This window comes from Belonocnema kinseyi, chromosome 5 (assembly GCF_010883055.1).
Source record: "Belonocnema kinseyi isolate 2016_QV_RU_SX_M_011 chromosome 5, B_treatae_v1, whole genome shotgun sequence".
Classification (NCBI taxonomy): Eukaryota; Metazoa; Arthropoda; class Insecta; order Hymenoptera; family Cynipidae; genus Belonocnema; species Belonocnema kinseyi.
The window spans coordinates 56,843,752-56,870,263 of NC_046661.1; the positions used below are offsets into that span (position 1 = coordinate 56,843,752).

At 33.4% G+C, this 26,512-nt stretch overlaps 1 protein-coding gene across 1 annotated transcript in view; it reads left to right on the forward strand.

The window, feature by feature from the left end:
* LOC117172365 (transcription factor SOX-13) overlaps positions 1-26,512 on the forward strand; it is a 407,080-nt gene that overhangs the window by 239,535 nt on the left and 141,033 nt on the right. Inside the window, exon 4 of the mRNA XM_033360216.1 lies at positions 6,153-6,191. Within this exon, the coding sequence (XP_033216107.1) occupies positions 6,153-6,191 (39 nt within the window). The remainder of the gene's footprint in view (positions 1-6,152; positions 6,192-26,512) is intronic.

Below are 26,512 nucleotides of genomic sequence, written 5' to 3' on the forward strand. Positions count from 1 at the left end.
GAAATTGCATTGCATGAAGAAAGTTGAGTGCTGTTGGTAGCACTGCATAATATTTGAGGTTAGCAAATATGTCATTTTAATGTAGATGAGTATACTGGATACATGCTATACGAAAAGGAAAATTACTTTCCTAGTAAACCTAACAATAAAATGTCTTTATTCAGCAATAATTTTTCATATTATCTTTGTATTTCATCCAATAGTTTACCAATAAACAATGTATGGTGCGTCAGATCAATCGATATTCAGTGATGAATTAAATTAACAAATCTGCGCTATGAGACAGCACTGACATCACAGGCAACTTTATTTCTTCTATTTCCTTTGATTTAAGCACTGCAATAAATGTAATTTGTTATCTTTTGTTAATTAGTTTTTAAATGACGCCTTCTTTTTCAAGTGTCCAAATAGAAGTACTTTCAAGAGCCAAGCTAGATTTTAGACGGAATTTTTATTTTAATGTGATGTCAAATTCTGGCTAGCGTACATTAGTGGGTCTGCATAGAACTGCGTGATGGATTTTTCTATCTAGTGGGTATAGATAGCGCCAAAAGAGCGCCAATGTAATTCGGCGTAAGCAGGCAGCCACGAATAATCCAGTAGTGGCGCTAGAATAATTCCAGTCTACCAGGAATTATTTCCACACGGGAAGAAATATTTTGCCTTCAAAATCTGGGAAATGATAGCGAACATGCTAACGGACGTCCCAGCACACTTTTTTGTGATTTTTTATCAAAAAGTTTTTGATATTGCTAACAACGTACATGTATATTTCGAGGTCATGTGTGTTACAACTCACCGGAGCGTTACTTCCAAACTACACAATATTTTTGGACGAAAAATTTGGACTTACAATTAAACATAGTAACAAATCTCCCAGAACTAACCTTGTTTGTAGGTAATCAAAAAAGTTTATTTCATAATAAATTTCAAGATTATCGGAAAGGCAGAGATGAAAAACGACGTAACCTCAAAATAATGCATATGCATACAATTTTTATTTAGCACAATAAATTTTTTTATTATCCTTCAAAAAAGAGTCCGGGAACGTCCGTTATGATATATTATAGGATCTCAAAATTCAGTTTTGAAAAATTTTCATTTTTGTGGAAAAAAGCCGGGGAAACTGTAAGTATCACATGACCTTAATGTATAAAATGTATAGTGCGTGAAGTGATTGCGAATTTATTTTTATTTTGCTCTTTCGACCATAGAAGTTTTTCCTATTTTCTATGGAAAAAATTAGAAATGCGTAGAATGAACATAGACAGAATGTTTTTACTATTGTGTTTTGTAAACTTCACAGTCTGTCTTAGGGATTATAGTATGTTTCTTTTAGTATAAGTGCAATTGTTTAATCATTAATTTTATATTTCAATAGAGACATAATAACTTCAGAGTATAATATTCACAATAGTGATACCATCAAATTTTATAACTGAAAGTTTCTCCGTGTATGTTTTGTGTGAAAAAAGGTGGTAAAGTTAGCGATTTCTCAATTGATTGACGCATTCTCGACAGAGCATCACTTTTTCCCACTTCTTAGGTAACTTTTCCTCACTATTGGGAAAAACTAAATATTTGAAATGGTTTATTCAAATGTGTGAATTCCTTATGAATTAAATGGTCTTCTTTTGTAATTGTGTGGCGTTTGTATGAATTTGTGGTGGAATATAATCAATAGGTACCCTATCGTATGAACGAAATTCTTATAAAATAATAACTGGATTTTAATTAACAGAAAATCTGCCTAAATAAAAAATCAAATCCGCTTTCAGTACCCATCAATAGGATGAGCTTTGTTAAGAAGTGATTGAAATTTTGCGGTTGCACCTAATCAGTAGAAACTAAAGTAGGTTGCAAAAGCAATGCAACGAGTCTGGGCGCCCGTTAATTATAATTATTAGGCAAATATGCATCCTGCATTCTATATAACGAAGCCATGCCTATATCGGTTAGAGAGTGTACTTGTGTATACAGTAGTTCTCAGTACTTTGACTGCAATATATCCTAGCTATGCATTATGCACGGAATCCTTCTCATTAACTCGTGTCGCGTGCATAGTCGATACCCTCTGTGCATTCAATAGTTGGCTGCCTTATAGATGAATATTCGTGTTCTGCCATTTCCCCCACCCCCACCTAGCAATATATGTTTGTTGCAATCGATTAAGCAGAAATATTCGCTTTGAACAAAGGATTTGCCGCAAATTCATATTCCGAACATTTGAAGTACAGTGAAACTCTTTTATACCGCCGATTTTGGGGCTGACCTTGAGTGTGAATTAACTCATTGTAGCCCGCTCCGCTTTTGTTTTTTCACACTTGACTGCTCGCCTGAGTGACAACCGCAGACCCCACGGCCCCCGCGCAGTTCCTTTCGTCCATTTGCTACAAATTCGGTGAGATGGGTAAAATTTCCTGACATTCACAAATAAAACTAAGTGGAGCGGACAGTAAACGGAAGCGCATTTGAAAATAAAATATAGTTTTACCCGTGAAGAAAGAATTTAAACTCTTTAAATACATCTATGTACTAGCAAATGTAAGGCCCAATCATGCTCTCGATGCACGTTTCTTATTTTAATTGTCCAATTATGAACTTGATATATATCTTTTAATTCCAATTATTGTAAAATAGAATTAGTTATAGTAAATAAAAACAAATATTGAAATAAAGACATCGGCTTTCATACAATTCTAATTTTAATTTTGTCCGGCTTTCAGGAATATATATATATATATATATACATACATACATACACGGTGACCCATTTTAATCTATAATAACAAATATCTTCTAAAATACTTTATCTACGAAGAAATGGTTCGGACAAAGGTCGACCAGGACCGAGGAGGTTCTGGAAAATTGACCTTGAGGTCAGTTTTCAAGGTAAAATAAAGGTAATACCCTTTTCCTAAATGAAAACCCCTATTTTTAAATGCGGATTTGAAAAGAGCGGCAAATTTCACGTCAAAAATGGTTTGTGGAGAAATGGTTTTTGTGGCCTGAGAAAGGTAAAAAATTAAAGTCAAATGTCTGAGAAACGACGAGATGCCCTTTTTCTGAATTGTCTTGGTTTTTCGGGATAAACAAAAGTTCAAAATGCTTCACAAAAGTCGATGAAATGTTAAGGTGTACATGTATTTGACCATCATGACCTTCTGGTCAATTTTCAAGGTCACTTGAAGGTCCTAGTTTCCTTCGATATGTACTTGTCTCAGATGAAAGTAAGTTCTACAGCGACGGACAGCTCAATAGACATAACTGTCATTATTGGTCGGACGAAAATCCTCACTGGTACAGACGAATGGATCAGCAATATCGATGGAGTGTCATGGTGTGGTGCGGAATAGTAAATGGCTATTTAATGGGACCCCACTTTTTTACGGAAACGTTGACAGACTCACTTACTTTAATTTGTTAAGGGACCATTTACCTGGACTATTGGACAACGTTGACTTGGTAATCAAACAAAGAATGTAGCTTCAAAAAGATGGTGCTCCACCATATTTTGCATTCATTGTGCGTGAATTTTCAAACTTAAATTTTAATGAGAGATGGATTGGACCAGGAGGTCCATTCGAATGGCCCCCCTGTTCACCAGATCTAACATCACCTGATTCCTTTTTATAGGGTTATATTAAAAATATAGTTTTTGCTCAGCGACCCACAACCAGAGAAGAAAGGACTCGGACAACTTGCGCAGCCATCTCTCGAGAAACCTTGCTGAAAACAGTGGACGGTTTTGAAAGACGTCAACGTATGTGTCTTCAAGCCAATGGAGAGCACTTCGAACAGTTACTTCGTGGCTGATTATAACACTGTTAGCAATGGTGAGAGGCAAGGGGACTCAAGTGAATAAACTACCCGAAACGTGAAAGACAAGGGGAACGCACGACAAGAAAGCACCCCGAAGGAAACAGAACTTACTACGTCCACGCCGTTGTTTCTGGGTAACGTCAAAAGTAAGGAAAAAGTGTCTTTTTTTGTTACTAGTAACAGAGAAGTAACATTGTCAAGATTATCAATTCTTTAACTGCATAGTTACAGTCTTTACATCTCATGCGTTTTTTTTACGGTCTGGGTGTGTTTGGATGGGGGGGGGGGCGTTGTGATAACAATCCACAGCCTGAAGTCCAAAAAAAATTTATCCGGACACAGGGTCCAATCTAAGAAAAATCGTCTTGACCTTCAAGTGACCTTGAAAATTGACCTGAAGGTCATGATGGTCAAGGTGATGTACACCTTAACATTTCATCGACGTTTGTGAAGCATCTTGAACGTTTGTTTACCCCGACAAACCAAGACAATTCAGAAAAAGGGCAACTGGTCATTTCTCAGACATTTGACCTTAATTTTTTGTCTTTCCAAGGCCACAAAAACCATTCTTTCACAGTTCATTTTTGTCGTGAAATGTCTAGCTCTTTTGAAATCCGCAGTCAAAAATAGGGGTTCTCGTTTAAGAAAAGGGTCTTACCTCCATTTGACCTTGAAAATTGACCTCAAGGTAAAAATGATGGTACAGTCAAATGTCCCCCTCGGTCCTTGTCAACCTTTGTACGAACCATTTCTTCGTAGATAAAGTAGTATTTTAGAACATATTTGGAATTATAGATTAAAATGGGTCACCGTGAATACACATATTTCATTTAAATATAAGATTATATCTCAGCAGGAGTTAGAAGCAGAACAAACTATTTAGTTCATGTGGGATTTTATACCGTCTTACTGATGTCTTCCGTTTTCGACACTTATCCATTATTAAGATGTTTACGATTGAAAAAACTTGTTTAGTCTTGAATTTTTATGGTTTAAAATCATAACATTTTCAATACATTTTTGAAGTGATTTTGAAGATTTGCATTGTAAATACTTCCGTTTTTGATATGTACAATTTATAAGGATTTAGCTTACAATTTTTGATATATTTAAATTTTGAACATTTACAATTGAAAACTCTTCAGTTTTAAAAATTAGAAATAACAATTCTTAAATTTCAATGATTTCTAAGGTCAAAGTCAAGTTTTCAATTTTAAATCTTCCAAATTCAATAAATTTCGAATGTAAATCATTAAAATTAGTTTATTTATTATGTAAAACTTAAAGCTTGCATAATTTTTAACGAAATGTCTACCGTTATGGAAATTTCCGTTACTCTAACCCATTTTCCAGCTCGTTTAGGAACTTTATGGAATATTCCGTAATACTAGACTTAGCGATATAATTGACTTGTTAATTTAATGGAAACTTCCGTATCACTAAACAGTGCATATTTTTTATTGTAAATTTTCCAAACAAAGAACACTTCAATTTGAAAGATTTACAATTCAAAGTTCTACAATTTTAATGACATATCATTAAAAACTCTTATAAATGGAAATTCTTAAATTTTAATGTTTTTAAAGAATTAAAAGTCAAGTTTTTCATTCTAAATCTTCTAAATTCAAGAAATTTCGGATTTAGATCATCAAAATTAGAGAAATTTTGAATTGCAAATTATCCTTCCGTTTGCAAAACTCAAAACTTGCACAATTCCTAATTGTAAATTTTGTAACTTAATAATTCTTGAATTTTAATGATTTGCACTTGAAAGTTGTACAGTCTTGAAGATTTACTATGTAAAATTCTTGATTTTTTAAAATATAGAATTTTAAATTATTCAATTTTCAAGGTTTATGTTTTAAAGGTATGTAATGTTAAATGTCTTTTTTTTAATAATACAGTTTCCAAGCTTTAGAATACAAAATTCTACCGTCTTCACGAGTTTAAATTTAAAATTCTTCATTGTTTTATATTTTCAATTGAAGATTCTTCAATATTCAATACCTATAATAGAAAATGATACAATTTTTATTTTCTGTTGTTGAGAAGTGTTCAATTTAAAGATAAGAAATTAAAGTTCATTGAATTTTATAAATTAGAAGTGGCAAATTCTTCAATTGTGAACAATAAAAATGATTAAGAATGTGATATTCCGCAACTGAAACTAAAAAATTCCCATTCAATCGCAAAAACTTTAAATGGAAACAGAAATAATGAAAGTAAAAAATTTACAGAATCACCCCTCCCCCACAAGTTCATTATCCTCAAAATTATGAGAAAAGCCAGCTTTTTCTCATTTTAAATTTGTATTTCTTTTTCTGTTTCAGTGTCCCTCAACATAATGGTTCAGCAGTAACGCATACCAGGTACACTGTAAAAAATTAAAAAATTGTACCACTTAGAATAGTAAAATCACCAACAAAAAATTGGTGTAATTTTACTACTCTGATTATAGAGTAAACACCACTTGCATGTTAGAAGTTCCAATCAATGTTGTAACTTTACCACTTTTAGAATGACAATATAGCAAGGCATTGCATAAGTACACTTTCTGCTTATGAATTTATGACTTTCAGAGTGGGTAATAAATGGAACTACTTTCAAAGTGTTGAATTTTTTGACGCTGGTAAAAGTACAGAAACGGTTAAAAATTGCTTTTTCCAACGTAAGCTCCCGTCTTTGAATTTGATAATTGATAACGCGGCGTACTTACATAGCTCTGAGCGTAGAATAAGTACAAATAATTTCAAAGTTTCAAAGTTGCTTAGAATAATGAAAAAACGGTCAAATTAAAATGATGTGTAAAAGAGCGTGTTTCAGAACAGTATAAATTATGGAAAAATTTATTTTTAAAATTGATCAAAAATATTAAATAAGATTTTTTTTATTTAAAAAAATGCTTTCTGCTGTATTCCTTATTTGAACGGGAATATTGCCATTTTTAGTCTAATTACCAACATTCACCTTTCTCATGTAGATGCTAAAGTTACCATGTTGAATATAAACCAGAATATTTTTGGTTAGAATACCATCACCTAAAATTGATAATGTATTTGTAATTTTACAGAATCTGTCTGGAAGCTTACATAACCTAAAAGTTCAAATACATGCTAAAAGTGGATTTTCGTTCAAAAATTCCATGTTTCAATCATTAAGGGCATGTGATACTTCGTCGTGTGGTCAATCGAGTACAGTTCCTTCGGCTTTTTTTCCACAAAAATGAAAATTTGTAAAAACTTTATGCGGAGATGCTATAAAATATCATAAAGGACGTCTCCCGACTCTTTTTTGAGGGATACAAACAAAAAATTTTAATGGGGTAAATAAAAATGTTATGCATGTGCATTATTTTAGGGTTACTTCGTTTTTCAGCTCTGTCATTCCGATAATTTGGAAATTATTCATGAATTAAACTTTTTTGATTGCCTATAAACAAGGTTAGTTCCGGGACGTTAGTTACTATGTTTATTTGTAAGTCTAAAGTTTTCGGCCAAAAATATTGTGTAGTTTGGAAGTAACGCTCGGGAAAATTGTAACACACATATCCTCAAAATATACACATACGTTTTTAGCAAAATCAAAATTTTTTTGGAATTAACCCCAGATTTTGATGACAAAATATTTATTAATGTAGGGAAAAAGCCGGGGGAATCTAACACTGACAAAATCGATAATAATTCCTAAACGCCATACAAATTAATCAAATTGAACCAAATTAATTTTTTTTTAATTAACCTACAAAAAAGTCTGCAAGGACGTCCGTTAGCATGTTCGCTATCATATCCCAAAATTTCAAGACAAAATATTTATTAATAAAAGACAACCAGCCGGGGGAACATAAAACTGGTAAAATCTATAATTTTCTAAGTATCACATGCCCTTAATTGAGATCATTCTAACCATCAAACATGTCTGTAATTTAAATGATAATTTCGTTGTCTCGCTTAATGGTTTCCGGAGATTAAACTCTATATCTCCCAATAAACTTCTTACGGAATGCGCTTGGCGTTCCTAGAATTACAAATTCTAATGCCAAAATGAATAATTTCGAAAAATTTCATTTCCGATGAAACAAGACACGTATTAGGTTACATGGCTTGTGGCGCACTCAATTTCTACCGAGCCAATAAGGAACGAAAGTTTCTTACATTGAACCTTCTTCGACTCATCGATCTGAGTTAAATAGCATCATCCCCTTTCTCATTAACTTTTTATTTTGAAAGCACCAAGTTGCTTTGCCGGAAAAAGTTCATCCGTTCATTCCTCCTTCCTTTTCCGCTACTCCACCTCCGATCTTCTAAGCATCCTATCCAATGCTTCTTCTCTCGCAAAATCGTAATCTAAAATCGCATCAAGAACAGTGATAGTAATGTTTGAAGAAATTTTCCATTAGCATTAGGGTCTTATGAAAATACTTAATTATAAAACATGCATTTCTTAAATTATTAGATTGGCAAACGTTTCGACCACGGATAGGAGTCCTCCTCAGTGCCAGATATAAAATTTAAAGAAGTTATATATATATATATATATATACCTATTGAAAAATGAAATTAAAAGTAAAAGTTTGGTATTCAGTATTTGGTAAGAAAATGTGTTTTCATGCATAAACTTAGTATGTATATAGTCGAAAAATCCATGGAGAATAGATATAAGGAGTCCAATCTGTAATGCATGGGCTTCAACAAAAATGGTCACTTTTCTGTTGCGAGAAGTACGCACACACACAATTGTATAAAATCACATTTACGTATAGTTCAAAACTTTCTGAGCGTGGCGTGCCAACCGTCCTTAAAAAAAATATGGCTGCCTCCATTGTTTTGTTTTGACAGGTCGCTTGAGCAAATAAATAATTAATAATCAGACAGAATTTTGTGAAATGTTTGTGAAATAAAAAATTATTCACCACGGAATAGGTAGGTAGTATGTTTATGAACATATCAAATTACGCACTTGTTCTATCAAATATAAAATCATACAAATATCAAATTACACACTGGTTGGAAACTTTCGCTTTTATACAGCAATTTTTTATTTTAACATCCTTGCCTTTATTCACAAACTATTAATTATTCCATGATTATTTCTTTACATTTGACTCGCGTTCACATCGGCAGCCATATTTTTTTTAAGTGCGGTTGGCACGCCACGCTCAGGAAGTTTTGAACTATACGTAAGTGTGATTTTGCACATGCGTGTGTGCATACTGCTAGCAACAGGAAAGTGTTCATTTTCAGTTCCACTAGTTTGGTCTCCTTATGTCTATTCTCCATAGAAAAATCAGTGAGTATACTCCAGTGGCAGTTACCCCGCTGCATCCCACTTCGCACATTACCTGCAACCCTTCTTACGCCCAGTTTTTTTCTGCCGGTCTTTTTTCTAACGGTCTGTTCTAAAAATTGGTCAGTTCTAAAACTTGATAATGGTCAGTGCAAAATAACATTTTAGCACATAAAGGCCATGAAAAGTAATTGATTTTTTAAATTGCGCAACAGTGCACTACAAACACAAATAAGTATGTTAACAGTTTCGACACCATGCTTTCGTATCTATTGAATAACTGTAACCATTTTAACTAAAATTGACCCCCATTTTTTCAATCAAGAAAATTTTTTGTTTTAATGTAAAATTTGTTTTCTCAAACGATATAATAACCTCTATTTCTAAATGTAAACATGAAAAAATTAAAAAGTACTGACCACTGAAAAGGTTGGGAAAACCCCTATTAAAATTGTAGTAAGCAACTTTTTTATTGATTTTAAAGAGTACAACTTCTTTGAAAGAGGTAGCTTCCCTGAAACAAAATGAAGAAAACATAATTTCTCGAAACCAAAAAATCGAAATTTTTGTCTACACAGGCTCCAAAGTGATAATCTTAACCTTTATGTTATGACTACTAAAAATGTTATAAAATGGATTGAATTTTTAAAAAAATGTGTTCCAAATTACTTGTTGATTTTGAAGAACAGGGGTGAAATTTTTCATTTTGTTAAGAATGGTTATAACCATTCTATATAGTATATACCGTAGAAAAAACGTATGTCAACATCTTTTTATCCTACACGGAGAAAGAGATATCGCACAATGATATCGCAAAAGCTTTATATTGAAATAAAGCGCAATATGATAACGTACAAGCAGGTTCCGGAGCTTTGTACGATATTATAATGCACTAATATAGCTTGTCCACTACTAGAACCCTTGTATATATAATATTATAAAATAATAACATAATGTAAATTCTTGCAATGTACGATATCACGATTTTAAGCTATTATAATGCGATAATTGCGACATAATGCGCAGGAATTACGGTATATATTGCAATTCATGCGATATCGTGTTCTCCATGTATTCGAAAGCAGTTAATTACATCCGAAAACTCGCTTTGATAATAGAAATTTTCGTTCCAAAAGTTAAAGTTATTGTTTTGATAATCAAAATTCTATTTAAAATTAATTTGTTTATATTATCATGGCCATATCAGAGTTATTCTGTCGAAAATCGAGATTATTTGTTTGATAGTCGGAACTTTCGGTTTCGAAATCCATGTAACCCTTCCACGTTCCCAAAATCAAGAATCTCCATGTTATCATCATGTCTTACGATTGTAAAATCCATATTATCATTTGAATGGTGAAATTTTTAAAATGTAAATTCAGCATAATGGTTTTTGTATTCAAAACTATCGATTCTAAATTAGAATCGCTCCATTTTTATTCCAAATCTAACGAGAATTACGACGCCAGCGCTATCTATCGCCGTTGAACTTCATTACATTGAAGAGAAGTGCGGATTCCTATCTGGCAGTTGCTTTTTGCTAAATGGTATTCAGTAATTTCTAATTCGTCTACAATAGTGTAATTTATGTCGGAGGAGATATATCAGTAAGAATACATTCTTTTCGCGTTTTCTGTTGTTGATTCTACATGTTTTACCGAAATTTGCTCACTTCAGCGTGACGCAGCAGATCAGATCAGATCAGAATTATTCTCCTAACCTCGGTGAAACTTTCGCCGAAATTATTAAATTTATAGCCGTTGCAAGTCTTACCTACAACAAATTTTATTTTTTGTTTTTTCTGTGTTATTTCAAATCTGGTGTCCTGATTTATAGCTCGAATTCACTCACACTTCGCCATTTTGGCATTGCTGCTAAGGACGCCGTAGCAGACGACAAATTTTATTCCCTCGTAGGATAAACTTTCGTCAAATAGCATGTAAACTTTAATTGCGGGAAATTTTACATGAAATAAAATTTAACTTTAGTTTTTTCTGTGATGCACTACTTTATAACACCTCGCTCTCTAACAGTAAACAATATTTTGATGAAATAATTCTTGTTTAATGTAATTAATTTTCCTCGCCGTTGCCAATCTTGCACAACTTCTCCCAATTTGCACAAAAAGCTTTTAAAAAATGCGCAACGGAGCAGGAAAAAACAAATGCGTGAGATCAAAGTAGCCCGAGCTTCATTGGATGAAGCTGATTATTTTTATGACATGATAGCACAGTCGGACAGGAGATGAGATACCTCGTCCCTCCTAACGACGTCTTTGCTGAGGCCAACCCCCGCCCCTTGTGCTTCAGCCAGTGCCACCGATGCCACCCCGTGACCGGAATACCTCATCGGCGTCGCCTCACGACGCTTTCTTTCCTCTGTCTTTTCATCCTACATCGCGTTATTATAGCCTGCTGACAGGGTCTTGACAAATTAAGGGTGCTGTGCAGGACCCTCTCAATATCGCATCTCCCTTTTTGGTAGCCCGATATTGCCATAATAATAATAATAATAATAATAATAATAATAATAATAATAATACCTTTATTTTATTTAATGATACAATATACACTTTCTTGATATCATGTTATAGGGGCCGTCCATAAAGTGTGTTGCCAATTTTGGACTCAACTACAACCCCCCCCCCCCCCCCCCCCCCCCCCCCTAGTTTTGTGTTACCCAGTTCACTTGTCAATGTGGCTGCGTGACCTTCAGGTTAACTATAAGCTTCGGAAAATAATCAAGAATAATTAAAAATATTAAATGATCACATATTGAATTCGACATAGAACGTTTTTAATTCCTAATATTTCAGATCAAAACATATTTATTTTGAATATAATAGTTGAATTTTCTACCAAAACAGATGACTTTTTGACGAAATAGTTAAATATTCAACTAAAAATTTTTGTTCCAAACAAGAAAGATAGATTTTAACCAAAAAAGATCAGTTTTCCTTGCATAAAGGATTAATATTTATCCCAAAAGACACCAATTTGTTAGAAAACAGTTGTATTTTCAACTCAAAAAGTTGAATTTTTAACAAAAAATGAATTTTCAATTAACTATTCAAAATGGCCAATTCTTAACAGAACAGCTGCTGGATTCTTAACTAAATACAGTGAAACTCTGAGATAGGGCTCCTGATAGAGTTCTTAAGAGAATGGACGCCACGCCGCAAGTAGGAATAAGAGGAGCTGCAGGGGGTTTGCGGTGGTCACTTAGGCGTGAACAAACAAAAGCGTTTACATCCGGAGTGGAACTCTCTCGGGTTCGTTCCCCATCACAGTGAGCCCCAAAACTGGCACAGCCTCATAGTTTCCCTATAAATTAATTTTTATTGTTCATTTCAAAAATTTAAGCTTTTGACCAAAAATGTCATAGTTAAGATTTCAGATTAAAAGTTAATTTTTTAACCAAAAATAAACGAATTTTCAGCCAGCTGAATTCAACCGCAAAATAGGAACTTTTAACTAAATAATTGAATCCTTAATCAACTAAATGAATGTTCAAGAAAGAAGATTAATTTCTATTCAAAAAGAAGATTTTTGAAGGTAAGAGTTAAGGTTTGAATCCAAAAATCGAATATGTACGAAAGACTTTACTGTTAAACCGGAAAAGATCCATTTTCAACAAGAAAGTTAATTTTAAAATCAAGAAAGATGAATTTTCAACAAGTTGAATGCAACCAAAAAAAGAAATTTTCCAACAAAATATTTGAATCTTTAACCAGAGAAATAAATCCTCAACAACAAAAAAATACGAATTTTTAACCAAATAGTTGAATCTCGAACTAGAAAAGATCAATTTTCAACTAAGAAAGATACATTTTCAACCAAAATTAGAAGAGTTACACTTTTATTTTGAAAAACTGAATTCTCAATAAAAAAAAGAATTTGTAGCAAAATAGTTAAATAATTTTTCAATCAAAGAGATGAATTTTAAATTAAAATTACGAATCTTTTTAAAAAAATGAATGTTCAACAATAAAGTTCAACATTCGACCAAATAATTGTAGTTTTAGCCAAAAACATAAATTTGCTACCTAAAAAGAATATTTTCAACACAATACATGAATTTTCAACTAAAAAAAAATCAATTTTAGTTTCTTGGGAACAGGTCAGAAAGGAATTTTTCTAAAAGAGGTAAAGAGGGTAATAGGGGAAAGAGTGTTAAAAAATAAGGTATGAAACTCATCTTTAAACTTATTTAAGTTATTATTTAACTGTACCGTTGTTAGAGTCACATAATGAAAATTCTTCTATTCCTTAAATTTTAAATCTGTTTTAAGTAAAAATTATTAAGATAAAAAAGTTTTTAATTGGCGCCAGTGTAGTTATATTACATGTGATAATTTAGCGACGTCCAAACCAAGCCTCGTTTCGCGCAGTTGTAACCAGAATAATATACGAAGAGAGAAACATTGGAAGACAAGGAGGTGGAGGAGGAAGAAAATTACTCAGGATAAGTTTGAAGTTCTCTTTTTTGGTTTACTAATCATTTCATTAAAATAATAATTACTTATTAACATAATATTTGTTGTTTTTTTAATTTAAGTTTTTGCTTCTGCCCATGGACAGTATAAAATTAAAAAAATTTTGTTTTGTTTTTTTAAAATAAAATAAAAATGTATATCAATTATATTAAGTTCCATCCCCTATCCGTGGTAGAAATCCACTATATTATTAACTGCAAAATTTACAAACAAACAAAAAAAATTTGTTTGAACATATACATTTTCATAAATTAAGGTCAATTAAAATGTATTAGGTAGAACTCCTTCACATAGCCTTACTGACGAATCCAGTGAGTCTGTCCGGAACGAAACATAAAAAATCTAACTATCTATCTTGATTACAAAAATATATTTAAAAAAAATTAATAGAAGAGCTAAAATAATATTATCGATCCTAATGCGAATACGAAGACTTTTTACCAGTTATAAAGTAACCCTAAAAATTCAAACAATTTTCATAACTCAATGAGGTTCCTTATTTACTCATAAAATCTCCCAATGACTAAAGTGGTTCGAATTCCCTCACTATTCGGTAATCTTTCTTTTTTTTTTAAATCAGTTGAAAGACAAGCTCCCTATTACCGTGTTTCCCCTTGTTATTCAGTTCTCGACTAGAAATATATTTTTCTACAAATTACTACAAGGTTCAGGCGTGTTGTTATTGTCGACACTAAAGACGCTAAATACGCTAAAGCCGCACTGATCTCTTTTTCTCGCCGTTGCTATTCTTTCGGCATCTTATTGCGTAATGGACGTGGACAAAGGCTGGAACTATAAATTGGGAATCCACTTATTATTGTATGTAGCGCGACGGATTGACGATGTTATTCTTAACCAAATGATAGAAGCGGTCTCGCGACGTGACTCATCATCGGTGGCAGCTACTCGCGATGACAAGGAACTTCTTCTGAGCAGTGCTGCAATCTCTTCGTATTGTTCCCTCACAACAATTTGTTCTGATGGACGTCGACACAAGAAAAAAAAAGATTTTATTTAATTGAAGTCTCGTCACGTGCTATAATTCGACTTTAGGAAGATTACATCTAATTAAATAAGAGGATTCTTCTTCTTGAATCATTAAAATATTTTGTAGAGTCGACCACGAACAGAACACTAGAGAACGGTGGCAAGGTCAATGGCTTAATATCTCTGTTAATTAAATTTGAATAAGAAAATTTAAAAAAATCAAATCAAAGAAAGTCACTAAATTTTGTAAGAGAAATGCACGAAAAGCCTTCAAGAATAGCATGTTACCAAAAATCAGTTTAAAAAAACGTAAAATAAAAGAATGTGGGTAACCAAATTGCATAAATAGATTTTAAATGAGAGAAATATGTTTCCAAAAAGCAGTACCATTGGTTCCTTAGAGACAGTCATATAACAATGGCAAAAAGAGGGAGAAAAGGGTAAGCGGCAACGAAGCCAACCTTTCTATTTTCCTTATTCTTTCTCCGTCTATTTGATACTACAGAAAACCGACATAAACCAAACTTTCGATTGTAGTCCAGTTTCGGTGGCTGCCTTCAAATAGCCTTGGGCTGAATTCGGGGGAGGAAGGGAGGGGTTGAAACTTAAACAGTCAGGGCTGCCTGGACCATTTCCAATTCGAATGCATGCTATTGCAAAATATATTTGACTGAGTGCTATAGCGCATCGCAGCCCTTCCAATACGACTCACTACGGGTATGAACAATAAAAATTGATATTAATAAAAATCCGCACAATAACAGAAAATAACAACATAAAGATCAATATAAAGAGTTATTAGGAATAATTTTCCATTCCTTTGCCCGGGTGGAAATTTAAACCGGGGGCTGGCCATTCTACGGCCGGAGAGCCCGGCTTCAAGCCGGGAGCTGGCCGGGGAGTCCGACTTTAAGTCGGGCTATGGCTGGGGTTTCTGGTCGGAATCCGGACAGCATCGTCGCGCTGCGCTAGCCAGCATCCGGCCATGCAGCATGGTCGGAGGCTGGCCGGGGAGCCCGACCATGACCTGGACGGGATCAATTGGTGATTTACTGGATTCAAATAATTCGGGTATGAATTGTATGAAGAACATCTGTCACTGATTTAAGGGATCAATTTGATTCTTTTTTACTGCAGAATTGGAGCATATTACACCATTAAGCTATTTCCCTTTCGGGGTAGGCGTGACTCACTCGGTAGGGGAAAGGAGTAGTGTGTGGAAGGGATAGAGATATTTCAGACTGATCCAGAATTCTCGTGCTATTTAAATAAATAACACGTTCGTTCCACAACACTGCTCCGACCCAGGTTGCTGATCAATCTCTCTAACAATCACCCCAAGAAAAGAACCTCACGAAGTTGTTATGTAAGGTTCCCCACTTGGGTCCATTAGTGGCCAAGTTCTTTTGTTTCAGGCGTCATTCACTCTACTGACACTCTTTTTATTAACTATTTGCCGCCATACTTTCCTGTCTTAATATATGAAATTCCACACGCCCAGCACGCAGACAACATTAACTATTTACACGTAGTCGTTGAGAGACAAAAAAGTATTTTAAAAATAAATATTAAAATGATTGCGAGTATTTTGACTTGAAATATTATTAGTCCTCTTTAGATTAAATATATATATTACATTTTTAAACATTTTATTACAAATAAAATTTCTAACGCTATGGGGTGTCGAACCTACATATCTAGACCTAAATCTAACGTCTAGCAGTCAGGAGTGCTAACCACTGCGCTAAACCGACAAGTTGAAACTCGTTGAAACAGCCATCCTCATAAGTTACAGTTCAGAAAAGTTTAGGTACCAAATTTTAAGTTCTCTTTTTCTAATTATTTATTATTATGCGACGTTATGTAAATATAAAATACACGAACTTTTAACAGGAATATCAATAAAATGCTTTTTAAATAAATAATTTAAATTTTTCTGAACATTCGCAATTTTTCATAAAGATGGAACTTATAATTTTTCTCTTAAAAAAATTTGATTCATATATTTTTCAGAAATTTTCAAATTTGCATAAGGCAACTTTAAAATCACGCCAAAAAACTCGTTGTTTCGAGGCTTTTGTCATTTGCTTTTTATATTATATATTAGGTATTATATTATTTTAAATTTATTATTAATCGTTTACAAAAGTTCAAACAATTATAAATTTAATATTTGTATGTTTTTGCCATCCTTAATTTAAAGTTTTATTATAATCTCTATTTGAAAATGTTTACTATCCATTTATCACGATTCGAGATTTGTATACACATCCATTTCTTAAAGAAATCAGAAAAGGTAATTAAGTTATAAACAATGTTTAACAAAGTTATTATTGCCAATTAGCGCCCAGCCAGCTACCGTTGGAGCATTCGATCATAAGATTTGCCCAATCAGCGCCCAGTCAGCCTCCGACTGGGGTTTTGACATAAATTTTACCTAGCGAGTCCCCGATCAGCGCACGGCTAGGCTCTTAAAAAACAAACATAGCCCGGCCAGTCCCCGACCAGAAACCTTGTTGTACTAGGACTAATCCGGGCTATTTCCGCACGGGTGTAAACTTCTCATTGTTTCTTTTATTTCTAAATTCAAAAATTACTTTTTTATGAACCTCAACAATCTTTTTCAGAAAAACCCTGTACAATGTTGTTCATAATGAAAAATTATTTTTTAATACAGCTAATTTATGTTATTTACTGATTGAATGAAATTCATTAATATTCTTCCTGTTGTCTAATTACATTTATCCCATTTCCCCAATTCCTATCAATTTCGCTGACATAATGTAAAACAGAAAGACGATGAACCGAAATTGAACTGGAATTTATTCAAAAGAATTATAGGTAATTCTCAGTCGGAAACAGGAGTTTTTGCATCGAATGATTAAGTTTGAATTGTAATAGGGATTAGGGAATTAGAAATTTCAGTTTCAAAATAAAACAAAACTTTATGAACTATCCAATTAACACTAGACGGCTTCTGTAAATTTTGGGAAAAATAAACGATTTTTCAAAAGGTCATAATTCTCAATTGAAGATTCAACTGTTCTGTGAACCAATTCAAAAAATGATAAATTATGTTTTATTATTATTTATTTATTTATTTATTTAGTTATTGAATGTTAATAATTAACATATTTGAAAATATCTTTTAATAATTTGTCAAAGCTTTCTAAAATGAAAATATTAATCAAATTTCTAGAAACGTGTACCGTTAAGAAATTATTTACTTGTCTTTTCATCAAGCTTCTTTTATTGATTAAAAAAAAAACAGTTATACAGTTTTACATACGAACACATTATTTTTTAGAAATTTATGATAAATTCTTACACATGTTAAAAAAAAGTAAGTTCATTGTCAAGATTCTTTTTCTGAAAATCAAGAATATCGATTTCATCGTCAAAATTCCTATTGTGATAAGTTAAGATTCTTGTTCTAAAAATCGGAAATTACAGTTTCATTGTCAATATTCTCGATCTAAAAATCAAGATTCTTGATTATAAAACCGCAATTAATGTTTGAATAGGTGGAGTTACGTTTGAAAAATCGAGGTTTTCATTCTTATGAGTCAAGATTCTTGATCTGAAAATCGAGAATCTTGATTTCATTGTCAATATACTTTTTCCGAAAATCCAGAATCTAGATTTCATTGTCAATATCCTCGATCGTTACGACAAGTTAAAGAAATCATCTATTTAATCCAGTATGTTAAGCAAAAAAAGGTGAAGGCTGCATTCATTTTTAGAAGACTTTATGCGATGGGAATAATGATGGCTTGAGAAATAATAAGCGACGTGGATGATATAACGATTTTTTGTATATTGGAGCAAAAAAAAGACTATACATATTGTATTGTAAAGGTAAATCGCCACTCGGCAGAGGACCTAATTTTTACAGTCCAATTCAAAACACGTGGTTCATATTAGCAGGTCTGCAAATAGAGGGAAATTCCCCTAGAGCGACGATCGAATCGAGTGACCGAACTCAATTATATCAAGCAATATACCCGCTCGTCCGCTTCAATTCGATTCGATTTTATTGCCTGCACTAACGACGGATGCCAACAGTAAACTATATACAAAAAAATATTAATTTTTCAGGTCATTTTAAATATCATGTTGTATGGTGAAGCTGTATGCCAATATTTATTACTCGGTTCTATCCTCGTTATACTGTCAGGGATGAAGGAGTTCATTGTAATTATAGGAGAAAGTAAATCTCTCCAAGTTGGCCTATTATTATCCCTGGTCTTTTTTTCATGCATTTCATATAAAATATTTGTCGCCACAATTTCCTTCCCTGGCGTAACTCTAGCTTCCTTTACGTCCATACATTTCCCCGACAAGCACTTTCGATTTACAGTCTCATTCACACATTCCCACCATTCCTTCCTCGGTCTGCTTCTGGTTACGCTAACATTTATTTTACCTAAATACCTAATGGAAAACTTGATTAAGTTTACAATTGCAAACACAATTAGATAATATAAATTAACATTTAAGTTTTTAAGAACGGCAAGGTAGAAATTTAAAAATGTATATGAAATTCCGATTTGAAAAATGAGGCATTTCAAATTGACATTCAAAAGTCAACAATGCTTATTGTGCAGTACTCAGAATCCATCAAGTTTGGATAATTTCATACAGACAGCACCACAAATGTTAAAAATCGAAAGTATTCATATATTATATTTAAAATTGAATTTATCCGAATATAAAAAGACGATTGGTACAAAGACGTACATAATATTTTTGTAATCGAAGAAAATGTGCCTTATCTCTAGAAATTGTACTTAAATGAAGAAACTAAAGTTTCTTCAATTTAGTACATTTTCTTGAGTCAAGAAATATTTCCACAGATCAAAAAAAAAAAAGAAGTAGAAAATGTACATATGGTTTTCTAAATGTATTTTCTTGATTCAATATTAATTTTTTTTACGTGGATGTTTTAAATGTCATGCATTATAAAGATGAAAAAAATTTTTATTCGAAAGATGAAAGATGAAAATCTGAGCATTGTCAAATTTAAAAGTTTAAAGGTATACAATTGTAAATTATACTCGAAATTATCAGTGTTTAAAGTTGAACAGTAGCAAATTTGTATAATATACAAAAGTTACAAATTCATCTTATTTAAACTTCTACTATTTTACTTTTTTCGGAATTCATCTTTTATGGTTAAAAATTTCTACTAATTTTGTTAAAAATTCTTTTTTTTTAACTGAATGTTTAACTATTCCATTATTATTTGAAAACTGATAGCTTTACTTGAAAATTCATAATTTTAGTTGACAATACAACTATTATGTTGAAAATTAAGCTCATTTCTTAAATATTCGTCTTTTTGAATAGAAAATTCGTCCTTTTGGATTGAAAATTTAACTGTCTTCTAAAAGAATTGCATCGTTTTGGCTTAAAAATTAAATTATTTTGTTGAAAACACAATTATCTTCTGTTCTCTTTTGTTTAAAAATTCGACCATTTATTTGAAAATTTATCTTTGCAGGTTCCAAATTCAACTATTAGGTTAAAGATTTAACAATTTTGTAAAGTCATCTTTTTTGTTCGAAAATTCAACTGCGTTGTTGAACTTTCGTCTTTTTGTATTAAAAATTCATCGTTTGTGTAGGAAACTTCTTGATTAACAATTCAACTGTCTTCTAAAAATTTCGCCTTTTTGGCTTAAACTTAAAGATTCGAATATTTGGATAAAAATACAACTCTTTTTAATTTGTTTGTAGATTTGTTTGAAAATTGGTCTATTTGGTTAAAAAAGAATCTTTCTTTCTTAAAAATTTATCTCGTCGGGCTATAAAATGAACTGTTTTCTAATGGATTTGACTTTTCAGTTTGAAAACTCAATTTTTTTCAGTGACAATTCACTTCTTTTGGTTGAATATTAAAAAAATTTGTTAAAAATGCAATATATTTCGAGTTTAAGTCCATAGAAACAAAACTGGGGGTACTAAATGATGCAGCTTATCAATCAAGCAGGGTGATAAACAGCTGATTATTCCAAACTAAGGTGAACTTTCCATCCTTACAGGCATGTAACGTGCTGCCTCTAACGTAGTCCGCCGGAGACATCTGCGATTGACCACGGAAACTTTACCTCAGTTTGCAGTACCCACCTCGTATTAACCCCGCTTGGCCGATTGCCTGCAACATTTCGCTGCCTCAGTTTTTTCTGTGTCTTAAGCGTTTCATTATCAAACAAAACTTTAAGAAGAATTTTTGACTTAAGATGGGGGTGGGGATCGTATTTGTGACGATACCATAGGGAGTTCAAGCTTTGTGTGATGATCTGTGACAAAGAAGTGAAGAGGTGGAAAAAGTATTCAAAATAGAGTGACGCAGTTTTTGAACGACCCTTAACCGAACTTTCCTGAGTATACTAGAATATCTTGAATTTGTTAGGACCAACTTAAATAATTTTTCCGCAATATTTCTAGTAGAACAGGCTAAGCGCCCCCCAGATATCAATAAACGCCAAGACCTTCAATGGCAGATTTGATCTTTGAATTCGAGGAAGAAACGAAAAGAAAATTGTAGAGGAGTTGAGAGAGAGGTTAATGCTGATGCAACTGCAGCAATGTAGAAACCAACCGGTAGTTGAATTTCCCGAGGCAAAGGAACGGCACAGCTCTTTCCACATGTAAGCTCCTTGATTGCCGGAGGTATACCAGCGCACAATCGTTTGCAGGATACGGTTGGGTGTTCCTTGTCGAAAGAACATGGAGGGGGCAGGATGATGGAGGGGGGCGTGAGTGGGATCCTGAAGGGGCAACAAGGGAAGCTGGAAGAGGATATGGCTCAACTCGTTCGACCCATTCATATCTCGATGAAAAGGCCGCGTCGAACAGACATTCTGAAAGGAGAAGAGAATTATCATGATTATTATTATTAACCTTTCTATAGGAATGATTTTCCATTTTCCCGTCTGTCTTCGACTTTCAGCAGAAATAAAACCCATTCCTCCACCCCACATCTCGACCTCGAACTCCGGCCGTGGAAAATTGCTCCCAATCTCAATTTGCGAGATCAAACCTGTAAGTGTTCTTATTTATGTGTATGAATTTGCTTTTTTGGTTGTTAGAGCATTACAGAATTGCATATAAATTACTCAAATTTATTTAAATTCTCATTTCGTCATCAATTCTAAATGATATTGTTTATTCAGTAGAGCGAATGACGCCTCAAACAAAAGACCTTGGATACTAATGGACCCAAGTGGAGAACCTCACATGACGATTTTGTGTGGATCTTCACTTGGGGTGATTGCTAGAGGGATTGATCAGCAACCTGGGTCGAAGAAGTGTTGCGGAATGAACGTATTATTTAAATAAAGAACACGAGAATTCTGGATCAATCTAAAAATTGTATATCCCTTCCTCGCATTACTCCCTTCCCCACCAAGTGAGTCACGCCCACCCCGAAAGTGAAATGGCTTAATGGTATAATAATAATGATAATAATAATAATAATCCACGAATCAAATAATACCCACTAGCTGGAGTCCCGTAGGCCTAGTTGAGACCCGTCCTTAAACTGAGTTTCCAATTTTGGACTATTTTTTTCCCCCGCCCGCCCCTTCTAAAAGTAACTTAGACGTTGGCCAAACACGGATGTCACGTTTATTCTTCGAATTTTCAACCAAAAAGGATGAAATTAACATTAGCTGAACTTTCAACGAAACAATTTATTTGTTCAAAAAATAATTGAATATTTAACGAAATAGTTCAATTTTCAGCCTACAAAGATGTAGTTTTTATATTTTCAACCAATCGGTCGAATTTTAAAACAAAAAAACATAAATTGAACCAAAAACAGTTGATTTTTCAACCAAATAGGAAATAGCTCACTTTTCAACCAACACGGAGAAAAATGGATGGTCAAAGTTGTATGGTTAAAAATTAGAGAGCCAGAAAGTCTTTCTACATGGTCGAACGGTCCTTTCAAATTTTTTTCGACATGGTTAAAAAGACTCTTATTATATCCTCAGTCTGACTTTTATAAGAACATCATACTCACTATCAGGGTTAACTAAGGTATCCTTTTCGATATGGTCAATACGCACATATTGTTTTCACTCATTTCGACCATCCACGAAGGAGCAGATAAGCCATTGCGTATGGTCAATTGCTTGATTTTTGCGCGTCAATCATGCGCGTGAAAATTTAAAGGGTATCGCTAATTGGCTCCAATTTAGCATAACGGGCTCGTAGACCGCGTAACGATATCTATTAAAAAAAAAGTTTTTCCCAACGACTCCGGTGTAAAGTGAGTGAAATTATTGAGGATACATTGAAAATATCTCATTCTGTAAGTACCTGTGTTAAGTACGTAATTGTAATCTTAATATTTTCCGTAAATAATGTGAGATTTAAGACATTTCATTCTAGTTTTTTTAGGTTAATGTAAGTTTAAAATAGATTTGAATGATTTCAATAATCACTGTTAATTCTAGCATTAATCGATTAAGGATAAACTGGCATTGGATTCATTAAATTAAGATTAATATTTATTTTTCAGTTCAGACATCAACTCCTGAGATTTGTGGAAAAGCAGATGGCAGGGGCAGGGTCAATGCACTCGTCCTCCTACATCCAGTTGATGGAGAGCTGGAACTGTAGTGAAAATTCGTAGAAAAAGCTTTAACATTAAATTCATAAATAATTACTTCTTATTAATTACATTTTTAAAGATTTTTATACGCATTAGTAATTTTTAAATTTAAGATTATTATCGGAATGCCTATTCTAAATCAATCGATAAAGGACTTTCCACTATTTATTTAGTAACACCTTATGCCAGTTCAGATATAGAGAATCAAAAAAATTGTTAAAAATAATTTTAAAATATGTATTTGACTATCATAAATAGTCCTTTCCACCATCTCAGATTTTCGAATCGACCCTTTGTGATAACCGAATTTTTCTTTCTTGAATATCTATATTAACGCTTCGAAATAATCAAGTCGATCCTTTAAAAATGATCGAATCGCCCATACGAAATGACTACGTCAAAATTCTGAGATAATCGAATCGACCATCAAATACGACCCAGTCGAATGTCTGAGAAAATCAGATCGACCCTCTGAGATTTCCGATTCGACCCTTCACAATGATACGGTCAGCCAGCTTCAGATGACCGAGAAGACGATTTGAGACAATCGAGACGTCTTTCTGAGATTGTCGATTTGGCCGTCTTCTTTTTATTTTCTAGAGATAGCCGGTTTAGCCATATTCAAAAGCTGTCCTATAGTCGATCCTGCAATATGATCTGTCTGCACATTTATATGGACAAACAGACTTTCCATTTTTTTCCGTGAAGAAACATACATTTTCAACCAACTTCAAAAAACGATGCATGTTGTGAAATAAATATGTTGGCATCCTTGTCGCATTCGCAGTCGTACCAACCAAGATAACAAACAAAATAGTCACGCCAACTACTTTTATTTGTTATAGGGTCAATTATTGGTACAGGTGACTAAAGTATTAGTAAATCTGATTACTAAAATATTACTAACTTTAATTAGTTACGAGAATTACAAGTGGCTCCCTAAGCCGTCTATTTGATTAGTCGATGTTACTAACTCAATAGTTGTAATAACCAATGAATGTTTTACTAATAAAAAGGCAGTTGAATAGTTGAATTTTCAACAAAATAATTAACTATCGGGCATAATTTCAATTACCAACTATTTTGTATAATTCACTCAAAAAATATCTGGTTAAATAAACCAGAATTCTGCTTAAATATGCCCTTACTATTTTTCTGGTTAAATTAAACAGAAAAAATAGTAAGGGCATATTTAACTAGAATTCTGCTTGATTTAACCCGAAATTTTTTTCAGTGTTATTAACTACAAGCCCGGGTAAGCCAATGAACATCGCTTGACACAATCACCCCACGATTTGCGTTCGAAATGGGGGCCCTTCAGCCTTGAAATACCCAAATTAGGTTTCACGGCCCTTGGAAAAGACATAAAGAGTTCACTATATATTGTATAATACCAGACTTTTGAACCAAACAGAATTAACTTTTACTGGACAAGGTTAGATTTTACTATTTTTTTTTATTAGTTTAGCTCGCATTTAAGCGGAAAATGAGAAAATGGGGTGAAGGGGTAAAGGGGATGTGTCTTCAAAACAGGGACGAAAAGAATTCTTTTAAGAAATGGGGAAAATAGAGGAATAGGGGAAATAGCGCGAAGTATGAAATATGAAAATCATGTTCAGACTTCTTAAGTTATTTTTAAACTCTACCGTAGCAGGGTCATTTTCAAGAAAATTCGCAAACTTTGTTGAAATTTATCATCAGGAAACGTACTAAACATTGTCTCAGTTCGTAACGTTACATCCAATCCCCCCCCCTGCTAACAAATTTAGCCCCCCCCCCGCCCATTGATAACTTAGTTTATGGACGGCCCCTAAAGTGGTGAAGCGTTCGTCTCTGTATTGGACAAGTAAACAATTGGTCCTAATATGTTCGATACCCAGCAAAGTCAAAGGCGTCCCATTTTTTCTTTGAACCGAGACGAATAAATAAATACGAAATGAAATAATTAAATTTTATCATTCATTACTGTTTTACAGTGACTAGTTTCTATTACATATATTTATTTTGAGAATTTTCTTGACGGAGGTAGGATCTTTGGTGTTCATTTTGTTCAAGCCTCTTGAAGATCACAGACGTTCGATATCATAGCCCATAGCAAGCAAAGCATTCATACCCGCGTGCACAGGCGAACACGCACACATGTACTAATTACAAAGTATTGCATCGACAGTAACGTACACGCCCACGCTCTACGGATCCGCTCTTTGCAGATCCCAAACAAGACCCGCTTTGTGTACCATCTCTCCCCTACCTTTATTTCTCAGAGAATAAAGAAAAGTCACTCGCTCCTTGGCGAATGCCTTTACCACTTGTACAGATCCTGACAATAATTTTGTTTCCCAATTGAATTAATTTATGTTTCTTAATATCTTCAAAACAACATTTCACCTCTACAAAATATATGGAGTCGAAACGTCTGGTAGAAATCTTAATTTTATTCATAATTTACGGACCCTAAAATCAATAAACCAAAAAATAGTATTATTATACTGAGAGTCGCAAAAAGACACGAACCAGAAAATCCAAAATTTAGAATTATTCAATTAATTGTTTTTGGTGAAAAGTATTTCAGAACATTATAAAATCTTTTGTAAGTAAATTTTAAATAAAATCGCACTGTCTATGGTTACGGAATTTTCCGTAATTTTAACCCCTTTTCCAGCTCGTTTAGGGTTAACGCTACACAATTTTCCGTAATTCTAACATGCTTTCTAGCTTGTTCAGGGCAAATGTTACGGGAAATTCCGTAACTATAGACAGTGCACAAAAAATATATAAACTAAAGAAAGTCAAATTCTGTAAAAAAAATTGCAGAAAAATGTTTAAAAAGAAGTATTTAAAAAATATAGTTTAAAAAAAATATATATATATAATTAAAAATTTGTCATAAGGACAACCACAGGATTTCGCCGGGAGCGGGTGCTAATCTGAAAAATTGCACCCGCTCACAACCGTGAGATAGGTGGTTACAGTCTGTAAAGGAATCAATACGACGATCCAGCAAAAGCCTCGTGCACCCTAAGAACACGGAGCGACCCAAGGACAACCGCCTTCTGCATTTTTCCCGCAAGAGTTCTAGCATATTGTTGACACGCAGGGATGCTTTTTAGGCCATTAGCAAGTGAAAGCTTGGCACCTTCAAGAGCGCCGATGATAAGGACGATCAGTTTAACAGAATATTCCGGGTACAGTCGTTGCTATTCCCTTATAAGGTCTCGATACCTCTCTTTCTTTTCATTCTTCTTGGCTATGATGTTTTTGTCAGCTGGTGCCGAAAATTCGATAACGAACATGGTTCGCTTC